The sequence below is a fragment of the Alosa sapidissima genome, chromosome 4 (assembly GCF_018492685.1).
Source record: "Alosa sapidissima isolate fAloSap1 chromosome 4, fAloSap1.pri, whole genome shotgun sequence".
NCBI lineage: Eukaryota > Metazoa > Chordata > Actinopteri > Clupeiformes > Clupeidae > Alosa > Alosa sapidissima.
Window position 1 is genome coordinate 37,471,378 of NC_055960.1, and position 15,000 is coordinate 37,486,377.

General features: G+C 49.1%; 1 protein-coding gene across 3 annotated transcripts in view; it reads left to right on the forward strand.

Annotated features, from left to right (window-relative positions):
* gli1 (GLI family zinc finger 1) overlaps positions 1-10,853 on the forward strand; it is a 51,323-nt gene extending 40,470 nt beyond the window's left edge. For 2 of the 3 annotated variants that reach the window (XM_042090235.1, XM_042090237.1), the window contains 10 exons: positions 559-657; positions 1,133-1,331; positions 2,023-2,188; positions 2,368-2,475; positions 2,615-2,755; positions 3,059-3,208; positions 3,585-3,749; positions 4,927-5,169; positions 5,940-6,258; positions 6,598-10,853. In XM_042090235.1, the coding sequence (XP_041946169.1) occupies positions 559-657; positions 1,133-1,331; positions 2,023-2,188; positions 2,368-2,475; positions 2,615-2,755; positions 3,059-3,208; positions 3,585-3,749; positions 4,927-5,169; positions 5,940-6,258; positions 6,598-9,155 (4,148 nt within the window). In that variant the 3' untranslated portion in view covers positions 9,156-10,853. The remainder of the gene's footprint in view (positions 1-558; positions 658-1,132; positions 1,332-2,022; positions 2,189-2,367; positions 2,476-2,614; positions 2,756-3,058; positions 3,209-3,584; positions 3,750-4,926; positions 5,170-5,939; positions 6,259-6,597) is intronic. The other variant, XM_042090236.1, reaches the window with a different exon arrangement.
* Positions 10,854-15,000: the final 4,147 nt, after the last annotated feature.

Below are 15,000 nucleotides of genomic sequence, written 5' to 3' on the forward strand. Positions count from 1 at the left end.
GGTAACTAGAATTGGACTTATTGCAGTGGTTCTCAAAGTGTGGAGAGGGCTCCCACTAGTGGGGAGTAGACACATGACAGGTGAGGTGTGACAAGGAAGATCATACAATCAAAACAAAATAGCTCCACACAAACATGGGAGTCATAAATAGACTTACATATAACATAGGAGTCATAAATAGACTTACATATAACATGGGAGTCATAAATAGACTTACATATAACATAGGAGTCATAAATAGACTTACATATAACATAGGAGTCATAAATAGACTCACATATAACATAGGAGGCACCAAGTCGGGAAATGTGATATGGAACCAAATGCCAAAATAATATTTTAACATGACCATTTTGCTGAGGTCATGGGTGAGGTGAGGCTGGAGAACTGCCCACCTCCAAAGTGGGGTATGATGGAAGAACTTTGAGTACCACTGACTTATTGTACTTATTGGGGGGGGTCAAGTACATTCTGAACTCTGCAGGTAAATTGTGTAGCATGGTTGACCATTTTGAATGCATCCTCACTGACCGCTCTGCTCTGCTTCCATGGCCTCAGGAGTGAGTGGCAGCCCGTACTGCAGCCAGGGGAACCTGATGTCCCACCACAGCTTCTCCCACGGCCAGCCAGGCTCCGAGCTGCTGGGCTCTGCTGACGGTGAGGGCCGGTATTGACACTCCGCTTCGGCTAGCTCAGCACCAGCTCCAGCTCCCTCGGGGGCCTGTTTATGGGATGGAGGATTGGACTAATTATGGGATGGAGGATTGGACTAATTGCCCTGCTCTGGACTCCTCTGCTCACTCTTTCTTTCTTTCTTTCTTTCTTTCTTTCTCTGTTTCTTCTTTTGCATCCCCCACTCTTCTCTCTGACCTCATTTCCATTTCTATTCATGCCCTCTCTCTCTCTCTCTCTCCCTCCCTCTCCCTCCTTCTTTTTCTCTGGGTTATGTGTTTATACTTCTGCCTTTTTATACATCATGCTCATATTGATTGATTAAAGTTTTGTCACTTTTGTATATTGTAATATCTTCATCAATCATTTTAAAATCTCAAATATTTATCTCCCTCCCTCGCTCTCTCTCTCTCTCTCTCTCTCTCTCTCTCTGTGTCCTTTACTTCCTTCGCTCCGCCAGGCTCTCGATTCTCCACTCCACGCTCCATGCTGAAGTTGAGTAAGAAGCGCGCCCTGTCCATCTCTCCGCTGTCGGACGCCAGCGTGGACCTGCAGACGGTCATCCGCACGTCGCCCAACTCCCTGGTGGCCTTCGTCAACTCACGCTGCGGCCCCAACGGTGCCAGCTCCTACGGGCATCTGTCCGTGGGCGCCATGAGGTCAGCCTCTCACCCATCCCCTACCCATCCCCAGTGCCCACACACACCCCTACCCATCCCCAGTGCCCACACACACCCCTACCCATCCCCTACCCATCCCCAGTGCCCACACACACCCCAACCCATCCCCAGTGCCCACACACACCCCTACCCATCCCCGCACCATCACCAGTCCCCACACACACCCCTTAAATTGAGCCACCATAATACCCAGATACACCCCATAAAATGACCTACATATAAATAGTACATTCAGATAGCGTACATCTCAAAACCTCTACTAGCGGAGGGACAAGGTGCGAGTGGCCTATCCTGCACAGCCCAGCACTGCACCATATGGGGGTCTCAGTGCCCATGGGGACGAATCCGGTCTGGGGTCAATTCCCTCTCTCCCTCACTTCCTGTCCCTCTCCACCATCCAATCGATATCAAGGCAGAAAGGCCCAAAATAATATACCTTATTATAGAATATACCTTATACAATATAAACCTAATTATATAATATACCTTATGCAATACAGTATATACCTTATTATATAATATACCTTATGCCAGCATGCCATGGAACTTGTACGGTATGAATGTGAATATTGACCATTGTTTCTCCCCCCATATTACAGCACTTCAATCGTACACTTGTCAACAGACCCTGCTTTTTTAAGTAATTTCAAACATTTATCTCTGCCTGCAGTCCGTCCATGGGTTTCTCCGGTTCTATGAGCTACCAGTCCCGGCCGCAGGGTTCCATGTATGGAGGGAACACTCCCCTAGGCCACCACCAAGGACCCTGCCACACACCTCCTCTCCGGTTACCACCTCACAACCCCAGGCTCCATGCCCCTCCAAAGCATGGTCATGTAAGACCTCTCTCAGTCTCACTCATCAGTCTGTGTGTGTGTGTGTGTGTGTGTGTGTGTGTGTGTGTGTGTGTGTGTGTGTGTGTGTCTGTGAGTGTGTGTGTGTGTGTGTGTGTGTGTGTGTGTGTGTGTGTGTGTGACATCTGTGTGTGACATCGTCTGTGCTGTGCTCTCCGTAGATGAAGACAGAGCCAGTGCTGGGCAGTGTGATGGACAGCATCAACATGAAGAGTCTGGAGGAGCACTCGGAGGGAGACGTGGCCAGCCCGTCCTCAACAGGGACGCAGGTAAACAATATGTGTGTGTGTGTGTCTCCATCAGTGATATTCATGTGTGTGTGTGTGTGTGTGTGTGTCCAGGTATTGTACACTTCACACATTTCTTTAAGTATAATAACCGTATTGTGCTTGTGCTTGTGAAACCCAGGATCCTCTGCGTGGTCTTCTGGAGGGGCATGAGGATCTGGACAAGGATGACGGCAAGCCAGAGCCCGAGGCCATTTACGAGACCAACTGCCACTGGGAGAGCTGCAGCAAGGAGTTCGACACCCAGGAGCAGCTCGTGCATGTAAGAGAGCGGAGCAGGAGAAATAAACAATATACAAGATATTTAATTTGAATAAATCAAATAAAGCAGTATTCTTTTGGATGAAGAGTGTTGTGTGGACGTGTTAAAAATTGGATCTAATAAAAGCAAAGCTTTCAAAAAGCAAAATAAAGCTTCTAAACAAAGTTGTTTGTCATCGATTACAGGAACCCTTAATGTAACTTGTCTCTCTCCCTCTCTCTCTCTTTCTCTCCCTTTTTCACTCTCTCTCTGTCTCTCTCTGTCTCTCTCTCTCTCTCTCTGTCTCTCTGGCTACGCTCTCAGCACATAAATAACGAGCACATCCACGGTGAGAAGAAAGAGTTTGTGTGCCACTGGCAGGACTGCTCCCGGGAGCAGCGTCCCTTCAAGGCCCAGTACATGCTGGTGGTGCACATGCGCAGACACACCGGGGAGAAGCCACACAAGTGCACTGTGAGTCCAGCCAGCTTTGTCATAAAAACAACTCCTCAACTCGCTCCTCAAATACTCCATGCACGATAGAGACAGTGCCAGAAACACCATTCTGTCCATGGAATGGAATGGAATGGAATGGAATGATTTTCAATTAATGGAATGAGAACATTGCAGAACAATCAGAACAATCACAATCACAGAACATTCACAACAATCAAGTAATGTAATCAGAACATTTTAGAATGTGATTTTTGGAATGAAAGAGTATCAGAACAATCACAATCACAGAACACTCACAACAATCAAGTAATGTAATCAGAACATTTTAGAAAGTGATTCTTGGAAAGAAAGAGTATTCAAATGTTGAAATTCAAATGTGTTTGTCTTTTTTCAGTTTGAAGGTTGCAATAAGGCGTACTCACGCCTAGAGAATCTGAAGACTCACCTCCGCTCACACACTGGGGAAAAGCCCTATGTGTGTGAGCACGAGGGCTGCAATAAGGCCTTCTCCAACGCTTCCGACCGGGCCAAGCACCAAAACCGCACTCACTCAAATGAGGTACAACACTGCCCCTGCTGGTAGTGAATGACATTGCAGTTGTTCTAATAGGATATGTTTGCTTTCAGAACTCCCACTTTTCACTCTGAGACAGGATGAAGTCTCATCTCTCATGAAGTATCAGTATCAGTATTACCTCTCTGTTAATTATGAATGATTATATATATATATATATATATATATTATAATGTATATTTATTTATGTACCACATTAATATTCATAATGACATGACATGGTTATTCCGAACTGAACTATCAGAAAGTGACCTTTCACCACCCGTGCCCTATTTGATCACTTTTACGTGTATGTGTCGCCTAATATCAATTACTATAAAAACCAAGGCGGCGGATTCCTAAAGAAACGCAAGCACCCATCCCATAAGGGTATCTAAATTGTCTCTGTACCAAAAATGACATTGTACAGTGACTCGAAGAGCTGTAAATGAGCTGATTACCTAGTGAGGTAGGGGTCTCGGGAAAATAAAAATGAGCCTGAATGTTATTTTCAACTCACAATACATTTTAATGTCCCTCATTGCACCTTGATGGGTCAAATGAGTGGGCAGAAATAGGTCACACCCCAGCCCTAGCACGGTAAACAAAATCAGCTATTTTGGGTAATAAATGCTCCTGGTAAGAGCCAAACCAGATTTTGTCCAAATCTACTCCTGCATGGCTACTGAAAAATGTAAGGTTCATCAATAAAATATTATTTAAAGTAACCGATTTGTCACTAGACATTAGGAAATCATGCTAATTTCAAATACTTATATCACTGACAACAGTAGTCCGGCCAGGATATCGTCATTTAAAAAAGTGAAGTTGCAGCCCTCAACTGATGTTGATGTTTACATATTTGTGTTTTAGCCTGATCCGCCACCCTTCACCTATCTAGTAATCACAAAGTCAGTAGTGTTTCGGCATCTGGGTTGCCAGCTCTGCTCTAGTTACCACATCTGCGGTGTACACCGCTCTACAGTATTTTGAAAGTGATTGTAGTACCAGTTTTGGCCAAAATCCTACACACGGTTCCTTTAAAAGTATTAATGAACAACTTTGTTTTCAAATTTTTAAATGAAAGAGGCGGAAATTGGTCCTTTTTACGATACTGAGCTAGGAATGACATAAAACTATTTGTCCTAATTTGACTAAGTTGTTGTCTTATCTCCCTGTACAGAAACCGTATGTTTGTAAGATCCCTGGGTGCATCAAACGTTACACAGACCCCAGCTCTCTCCGCAAACACGTCAAAACAGTACATGGTCCAGAGGCACACATCACCAAGAAGCACCGCGGGGACACTGGCCCTCGACCTCCAGGATCTGCCATGACCCCTGGTGGTCAAGGTGGTGAATTGCTCCAGGAGAAGGAGGAAACTCGCAGGGAGGACTGCAAACTCCTGGCCCCAGAGAATGCTCTGGTGAGAGCCCTGTCATTCATTCAAAATAGAACAGTGGATCTGTAACCCGGGCGAAAGTTATATTTTGTTTTCAATCAATGTATGATAACTTGTTAATGATTTAAAGTAATGTGTTTAATCCCTGTGCATGCATTCAAATAAATCAGAAGTTTTCACAAAAAGTTCTTCTGTGCAATATACCAGCATCCATAATGAGGAATTTAAGTAGATTTATAAGCATGAATGGTCACATAAAGTATAAACTTTACATAAAGTATAAACTTTACATAGTCCACTCACAGTCTGAGATAGTCAGACCTACAGATGCTCAGATTATCAACAAATTATCTGTTGATACTCTGTTGACCATAATTTATGGGTTATGGTTAAGGGTTGGATTTGGTTAAGGTGATGTTCAGTCATTGTTCAACAACAATTGTAAATACTCAACTTGAACCTTGCCAGATGATCCGATAAATCTCTGTGGGCGGACTATCCTAGTGAAGAGGCACCACATGACCTGTTAAATCACTGAGGGCAGACTATCCTAGTGAAGTGGCACCACATGACCTGTTAAATCTCTGTGGGCGGACTATCCTAGTAAAGTGGCACCACATGACCTGTTCTCTGTGGGCAGACTATCCTAGTGAAGTGGCACTACATTATCTGTTAAATCTCTGTGGGCGGACTATCCTAGTGAAGTGGCACCACATGGACAGAGCAGATAGGACCATATGGAGGACTTCCTCTAACACCCCACTTCTGTCTCTCTCTCCATGTGCTCTCTGTAGAAGTCCCAGCCCAGTCCTGGCGGCCAGTCGTCCTGCAGCAGCGAGCGCTCTCCGCTGGGCAGCGCCAACAACAACGACAGTGGCGTGGAGATGAACCTGAACGCGGTGGGCAGCCTGGAGGACCTGACCGCGCTGGAGGACGCAGCAGGGACCACAGGGGCCGGAGAGGCCAGCGGCGGGGCAGGCTCGGGGGGCATGGGGATGTCCGCTCAGGCCCTGAAGAGGCTGGAGAACCTGAAGATCGACAAGCTGAAGCAGATCCGTCGGCCAACACCCCCTGGACGAGGCATGGGCAACAGTAAGCTGCCCACTCTCAATGGTAAGAGGTTTGGATGTTATCCTACCTCACCAGCCATCTATGTCTGTGTCGTATGCTTTGTATATGTTGTCACACCAGGTACTTTTACCTCAATTAGTTAAACAGTAAAAAATGGACCTATAAATAGCAACAGTGAAGAAATAACTGTTTTGACATAATGTCAAAAATGCCAATACTTTGTGTTGCTCTCATACATTCTATACCGCATACATTTCTAGGTCATTTTTTAATCTTCTTAACCACCAATCCTACACGTAGCACCTTTAAGACATGTGCTTATGTACCCTCATGGTAACTCTGCCAGTGCTAACTGTGCCGGTCTGCTGTGTCTGTCTTCAGCATCTGGTGGGGACATGATGGGGATGTGTGCCCCGTCTCCAGTCCTGTCTAACCGGCGTGTGATGGAGCTGTCCAATCATGAGGTGGGTGCCGGGGGAGCTGGGGGCATGCCGTGCCCAGCCAACGACCGCCGCGGAAGTGGCACCAGCAGCCTGAGTTCCGCCTACACGGTCAGCCGGCGCTCCTCGCTGGTGTCTCCATACCTGTCCAGCCGACGCTCCAGCGAGGCGTCCCAGGTGGGGGCGGGCGCGCCGGCCCACTCTCAAGGCATGATGGGTCAGGAGTCGGGGGGCGACCCGCTGTCCCCCGAGATGAACCGCAGGGCTGTGTCGTGCCAGGGGTCGGGAGGTCTGCCGGGCTTGCCCAGCCTCACCCCTGCCCAGCAGTACAACCTGAAGGCCAAGTATGCCGCCGCCACTGGGGGGCCTCCACCCACCCCTCTGGCCAACATGGAGCAGCCGGGCACCCCTGGCCGGAGAGTGGGCTTCATGAGCGAGTACCACTGCCAGCCTCTGCCACCTTATCTCCAGCAAGGGGCTGGGCGCAGGCACAGTGCCAACACCGAGTACGGCACGGGGGTGATGTATCCTCACCAGGCGCCAGGCAACGCCACCAGGCGAGCCAGCGACCCGGTCCGCTCGGGCGCGGCCGATGCCCAGGGCCTTCCCAAGGTGCAGCGCTTCAGCAGCCTCACCAACGTGTCCATGATGAGCCGGCGGAACGCCAGCGTCAACCTGATGCACTGCGGCTCCGACGCCAACATCGCCCGGCACATGTACTCGCCGCGGCCGCCCAGCATCACCGAGAACGTCATGATGGAGGCGCTGGCCATGGAGCCGCACGGCGGGGGCAGCGGAGAGCCGCGGGACCACGGCATGATGATGGGCCAGGGCCACATGGGCTACCAGCAGCACCACCACCACCACCACCACGGCCCCAACAGCCAGCTGTCCCCTGGCGCAGAGAGCATGGGCTGCCCCGACCAGGCGTACCAGTCCGGCCAGGCGGGCATGCAGGGCCACTACGGAGGCCAGATGGGGCAGGTGGACATGTCCAACAGTTTGCTGCAGCAGGCAGAGTATGGCATGAGCACCTGCCAGCTCAGCCCCTCGGGGCCCAGTTACCCCAGCCTGGGGCAGGGGAGTGGCGGAGAGGGCATAGGTGGGCCGTGGGGCGGCGATGGCACCCAGGTGCAGGCAGGGATGCAGTTCCAGGATCAGGGCATGCAGGGCTCGCACTACCCTCAGCAGGCCGTGTACGGCGGCACGGACGGCTGCCACCAGAAGGTCACCATCAAGCCCGAGCAGCAGTTCCACCCGTCCATGTCCACCCACAGCGCCTGCCAGAACGCCAAGCCCTTGCTCGCCCAGCGCCAGCTCTCCCAGCCGGGCGCCATGCCCCTCTCCCCCCAGGCCTACGCTCAGCAGCACCCGGCCGCCCAGGGCGTGATGGCCAGACCCTCCGCCGTCAGCTGTGACTTCCAGGGCCCGATGGAGACCCAGCAGCAGCAGCAGCAGCAGCAGCAGGGATCCTTCCCCGCCAGAGGGGCCGTGAGCCTGGGGTGCGCGGGCTCCTCTCTGGCCGAGGCCCGGAGGTCCCAGACGCCCATGCTGCAGGTGAAGGAGATGATGGTGCGCAACTACGTGCAGTCGCAGCAGGCGCTCATGTGGGAGCAGCAGATGGAGCAGCAGCAGAAGGCAGGCGGCGTCGGTGTCGCCGACAGCATGGACGTGAGTGGACAGCAGAGCTCCATGATGCAGCAGCAGCAGCAGCAGGCTCACAACATGTACCCTGCTGCTAATTACCCAGCGTACCCCAACCAGAACCTCATGAGCCCCCCCGCCGGCGGCAGCGCCACACACAGCCGCGGCCCCAGCTCCGTGCCCCCCAAGGAGCAGATGGTGGGCCTGGCGGGTTCCTGCTACGGCCAGGACATCGTGCCCAGGCCACCACAGAGTCGGAAGCCCCTGAGCCGCCAGAACAGCCTCTCCCAGCAGAGCGGGGCGTACCTGGGCAGCCCGCCTCACCTCAGCCCCAGGGCCCATGCCGCGGCCAGCCCTCGGAGAGCGGTCCGACTCCCGCCGGTCCAGACCCAGCAGCAGCCGCAGCAGCTTCCTGACAACTTCCCTGGCCACAACAACAACAACAACGGCCCCATGTACTACTCCGGCCAGATACACATGCACCACGACATGGAGAAGCCGCTGTCCCACCCCAGCAACCAGGCCGGCTCCTGCCTCAACCAGATGGGGGCCGTGGTGGACCCAGGGTCCAAACCTCTGGGCTACGCCGAGACAGGGCCCATCTCCAACACGCTGGAAAACCTCGACCTGGAGAACGCCCAGATTGACTTTGCCTCCATCATCGACGACCAGGACCCTTCGTCCTACAGCCCCATCAACCCTCCGCTGTCCTCGTCGCAGGCCTCGTCCCGTCTGACCACCCCCCAGACCTCGATCCCGCAGCCTTCCGGCCTGTCCAACATGGCCGTGGGCGACATGACGACCATGCTGACTTCCCTCGCCGGGGAAAACAAATACCTGAACACACTATCGTAGAGAGAAAGAGAGAGAGAGAGGAAGAGAGGCAGAGAAAGAGAGAGAGAGAAAGAGAGAGAGAGAGGAAGAGAGGCAGAGACTTGCTGTCCCTTTGCCCTCCCACACACTTGTGCTTGGCCCCTGCGTGAGCTCACAGACTCAAGGACTGACTACAGTCAGTGGCCTTCAGACGAAACCAAAGGTGCCTATCTATCTATCTGTCTGTCTGTCTCGCTCCCCGAGAAGAAGACAGCACTGCTTGCGCTCTCCAGGAAGATGACCTTCTGTTTGTTTCCTCTGTTTTTGTTTGTTTGTTTGTTTGTTTTGTTTTTGTTCCATTTTGTTTGAAAGTGAATTCCAGAACTTTTTTTTTTTCCATCGGGTGTCACCCTAAACCTGGGGCATTCCAGAGACAGATAGCAGGAAAAGCAACAGTGATGCTGACAACAATGTGAGCAGTGTAAATAGCCTAAACATTTATATATGCATTTTATATGACGATGTTGATTGAGAACAAGTCAACAGCTTCAGCTAATGCCCCTCCGAGCGTGGAGGCAAACCTTGAAAGAGTGTAAACTCTATCTTAGGAGTGTCTTTATTGACTGAAAACTGTACAATCCCAGGGAAATATTTTGCGTAACAGTCACAAATAGCAGTATTGTAGAACATGATGATATCATCACAGTATTCAGATAAAAATACACAGGCCAGCAACACTCTCCACATAATGACTGAGAAATGTGTGAGAGAGCCTTTAGACTCAGACACAAACACCAGATGCATATGCATAATGACTTGCCATAATGTGTCTTCGCTTTATTCTAGTTACTGACTTGTGGTTCCGTTTAGGTCATTGGAGGTATTGACAGAATGGGCGGATCGGTAAAACAAAGACGTGGATGTAGAGGAGGACAGAATGTGCCTAGTCCTTGATCCACCCTCTGAGCAAGTGAGCGCAGTATTTCAGGCTGAAACGATCTGCTCAGCAGACCGTCCAGCCTACGGGCATTTTTTTTACATTTTTTTTTGCTGAGAGGTCTTTTCTTAATATGAAACAGAAACGCTTATTTCGCAGGCATAGTCATGCAGTTTTTTTTATTACAAAAAAGTCACATTATGGTACTATTGTTAAGCCGCTGTAGATTTCTGCCAAGCTCAGTCAGGCGGTCCGGTCTCCTGACGAGACTCTCGCGCACCAGCAAAGCTCACGTCATGCTATTGCACTGATCGCAGCACTGAGTGACCAGAACTTAGCTTTTGACATCTGAAACATACACATAGGTGTGTCGCCGCTACACTGTAAGAGTTCCCCATTCTGACAATGCTGGTGTTCACGTGTTTTTTTGGGGGGTAAACAGGTTTAAATCTGTTCAGGAGATGGAGTTCTAGGTGGCTGTGTTCGCGCTTTGTTAGTAAATCCAGCCCAGTTCAGTACTGTGGAGGGCCCTGTCATCTGACCTGGCAAAGGGGCATACTAAGAACACTGAGCAGTCTCTCCCTCTCACTGTGTATGGCATACCAAAGATATTTTAGAGTGGATTATATTTGAACAAAACTGTGTGCAACGACGTCTGCCTCGAAAAGAGTCGTCTCAGACACAGCAATAAATATTGTGATCATGGGTTGATAGTGCTGTCACATAGAATGTAATGTTTTGTGTACAGGCAAAATAACATTTCCTTTTTGTTTGTCAACAACAATAACAAGTACCCTTATGGATTTGCATTTGTCTGTGTGTGTTTTTTGTATCTGTCACAGTATGATCCGTTTTTGCTGGCAAAAGAACATTAATTTAGTAACAAAAGATATAATAGTAGCATTTACTACGCCTATACAGGAAAGCCAAGTGATATATTTTTGCGTACCATTTTCTACATTTTTATACAAACGTACTATATTTTACCAATTTATAAATAAACATGTTCAGCCTGTGATGGATTCTAAATGGCTTATGTGTTTGCTTTTTATAACTACTTGGGGTCCTTGTTTCATCTTACCTTGCAGCAATGGTAATCATACTGCAGTACCTCTGTGAGGTCACTAGGGGTCATCATCACTCATCTAATGCTGAAGAATCGGCTTATGGTTTTGTCATCTTGCTCATCATGAGATCTTGGACCAAGGAGTGGGACATCTGAAAGTCATGATGTGGGTTTTATCAGCATGTCTGTCTGTAGAATTTGCCAGACTTTAAGCTTATCTTCAGATCCCAGGAGACATATTTGACATACTCCTGATGATTAATCTGCTTTTCCCTGTGACACCCACAGTGGGCTTTCTTGTCTTTGATGCGTAGAGATCCCTGTTGTTTGTTTCCGATCGCTGGTCAGATAGTCAGAACTGGGTGGAGACATGCTGTATGAGGCTGAAAATAAATCACCTAATGCAGTGGTCACCTAAGGCAGTGGTCTACAAGGAATCAGAGCCTCTTGTCAGCAGTTCCCTTTCAGAGCACTAGGTGGAGACTTAGACCCAAGTGACCATAGATTGCACATGCAGTCAACCTCAGTGATGAAAGATTTCAATAATAGCTTCTGAAATAGATATTTCGGAACGGCTAAATGGCCGTGATTAAAGTCATGCCACCTCGTTTGTGAATCTCTTTGTGAATAGCATAGCAAAGACATCACAGGGAGCATCATAAAGCTGACAGGCCGAGAGAGGATGGATTTATCATTTCATCATCAAAGCCCACTTTCGCGGCAGCAAAAAAAAAAAAAACTTGGAGGATGAAACATGTCGATGTAATAAAAATAACATAAAATGGAGTCGACTCTGTAAATCACATTCACACACGTAGACTCTCACGGGATGCTGTTCTCTAAAACCTCTTTTAAACTCAGACGCCTCCAAAAAACCCAGACCACCCCCTCACACACACACACACACTACCCACATACAAACACACACATTACACACTACCACACACAAACACACACATCACACACTACCACACACAAACACACACACACCCACCCACACACAAACACACACATCACACACTACCACACACAAACACACACACCACACACTACCCACACACAAACACACACATCACACACTACCACACACAAACACACACACACACACCCACACACAAACACACACATCACACACTACCACACACAAACACACACACACACACACAGAAACAAGCTACCCACACACACATTCACACACACACACACAGAAACACGCTACCCACACACGCATTCACACACACACACAAGACATGTAAAACTCCAAAGTCTCCACTCCCCTCTCCGTGCCCCCCCTTCCCGCTGCGCTAGCTGGTGCCCAGCGTGAGTGCGGGCGAGGCAGCCTTCCGTGGCTCCAGCGGCAGTTGAGACGGGCGCTCTGTGGTCACTGGGCCCTGGCACCTGGGAGTCCCCGCGCACCGGAGCCAGAGAGCTGCGGCGTGTGGCGAGGCTCGGAGGGGAGAACCTCCACCCTGGCACCGATGACCTGACTGACTCACTCTCTCCCCGGGCTGCCCTCACGTGTTACTCTCCTTTCCTCTCTCTCCGTTCCACGCTCCCTCTCTCTCTCTCTCTCTCTCTCTCTCTCTCTCTCCGTTCCACGCTCCCTCTCTCTCCGTTCCACGCTCCCTCTCTCTCTCTCTCTCTCTCTCTCCGTTCCACTCTCCCTCTCTCTCCGTTCCACGCTCCCTCTCTCTCTCTTTCCCTCTCTCTCTCTCTCTCCGTTCCACTCTCCCTCTCTCTCCGTTCCACGCTCCCTCTCTCTCTCTCTCTCTCTCTCTCCGTTCCACGCTCCCTCTCTCTCTCTTTCCCCCTCTCTCTCTCTCTCTCTCTCCGTTCCACGCTCCCTCTCTCTCTCTTTCCCTCTCTCTCTCTCTCTCTCTCTCCGTTCCACTCTCCCTCTCTCTCCGTTCCACGCTCCTTCTCTCTCTCTTTCCCTCCCTCTCTCTCTCTCTCTCTCTCTCTCTCCGTTCCACGCTCCCTCTCTCTCTCTTTCCTGTTTTGCCTCCTCTTCCTTTCCTCCATTCTCACCCATATCAGTGGAGGACACTAGCTACAGGGGGGCTAAACTAGCTACAGGGGGGCTAAACTAGCTACAGGGGAGGTAAACTAGCTACAGGAGGGCTAAACTAGCTACAGGGGAGGTAAACTAGCTACAGGAGGGCTAAACTAGCTACAGGTGGGCTAGTTACAGGTAGGTTAAACTACCTACAGGTGGGCTAAACTAGCTACAGATGGGCTAGTTACAGGTAGGTTAAACTAGCTACAGGTGGGCTAAACTAGCTACAGGGGGGCTAAACTAGCTACAGGCGGGCTAAACAGGTGGGCTAAACTAGCTACAGGGGGGCTAAACTAGCTACAGGGGGGCTAAACTAGCTACAGATGGGCTAGTTACAGGTAGGTTAAACTAGCTACAGGTGGGCTAAACTAGCTACAGATGGGCTAGTTACAGGTAGGTAAACTAGCTACAGGTGGGCTAATTCTGTGACGTGTGTGGCTTTTCCAGTTACCTTGCTTTATTTCATTTATTTAGTCATTTAGCTGGGGCTCTTATTCAGAGTGACATAAATCATCAGAGAACAAATTAAAAACAGGAACAGTTCACCCTGGAGTTGCTTGGGGTTTAGTGCCTTGCTCAGGAGCACAGTGGTGGCAGCACCATGTATCTATCCCACAACTTTTTGCCATTGCCAGGGATGTAGTGGAGGCTAGACGCAAGTAAACACAGTTTATCCACCTCTGGAATTTCAGAAATAGAGTTTATCCACCTCTCAAAAGAGTTTATTCACCAATTGCAACTTTTAACATTCAAAGATTCAAAGATCACACTGTATTATCCACATTCACTCTATGAACACTCTAGGAACCTTTTAATACCACTGATATTGTTATAAACAATGGACAATAACCTCCACCATCAATGTTCTGAATGCCTTTTTAAAAAAATCCAATACAGCATGGCACAGTCCACCTGAAATGTCTGTTCTGTGATCACAGAAATCATAGTTTACCCGCCTCTTATTTTACCACTATCCCTGGGCATTGCACAGAGAAATTCACTACATCCCTGGGCATTGCACATAGAAATTCAGATATCTAAGCACCAGACCACCACTGCACCTCATCTGTGCACCAAGGTACCCTTTAGACATGTCACATAACTCAAGCCTCAGTCAAACAGTTTGATGTCTCAAATATGACTAATGACATAATGACAGAATCAATATGTTTATAAAACTGTGGCTTTTAGATGTATAGTTTTGGTTATTGGGGAGGACGGTATAGAGAGTAAAGGCTGCTCATCATTGTGTAGATAAAGTTTACTCAACCGTGTGCTACTCTTCTTTTTTTGCAACACCGCTTGGCAATGACACACAAAGTGATGGGCTATTTCACGCTAATTCATCCAATGAAACGTCAGAACCAGAAAACAGACCGAGTGAACTTCAAGGGCAGATTTAAACTGTGGTCGTGTGTGTTTCTTTCTTTTCGAATCCCAGCGAGAGAACCCGAGGCCTTTGAAAGTAAAACGTAATGATATAATTAGGCTATAAAGAGACAGTGCATAAAGGCTTAGCACCACAACTGCTACACGGCTTAAGCCAAATCTGCTGTGCTGGTGCTTTTGCGAATACAAATGGAAATGCCAAAATAAGAACTGAGGTTTTCAAATGCAAAAAATGGTGAGCATAATGACTTTTTCTTTTCTTGTCTTGCCATTCAAGTGAAAGCTTTTTCTCTGCCTTTGTCACAAAGGTTGGCATATAATTAACTCCTGCTTAATATGCTGTTTAAAGGGGTCCCCTCCCCATGGCCTCAGCTTTGAACCCGTGCCACAGACTGGGACAATCCCAGTGGGACAGCACCCTGCTAGCTCTACCCCTGGG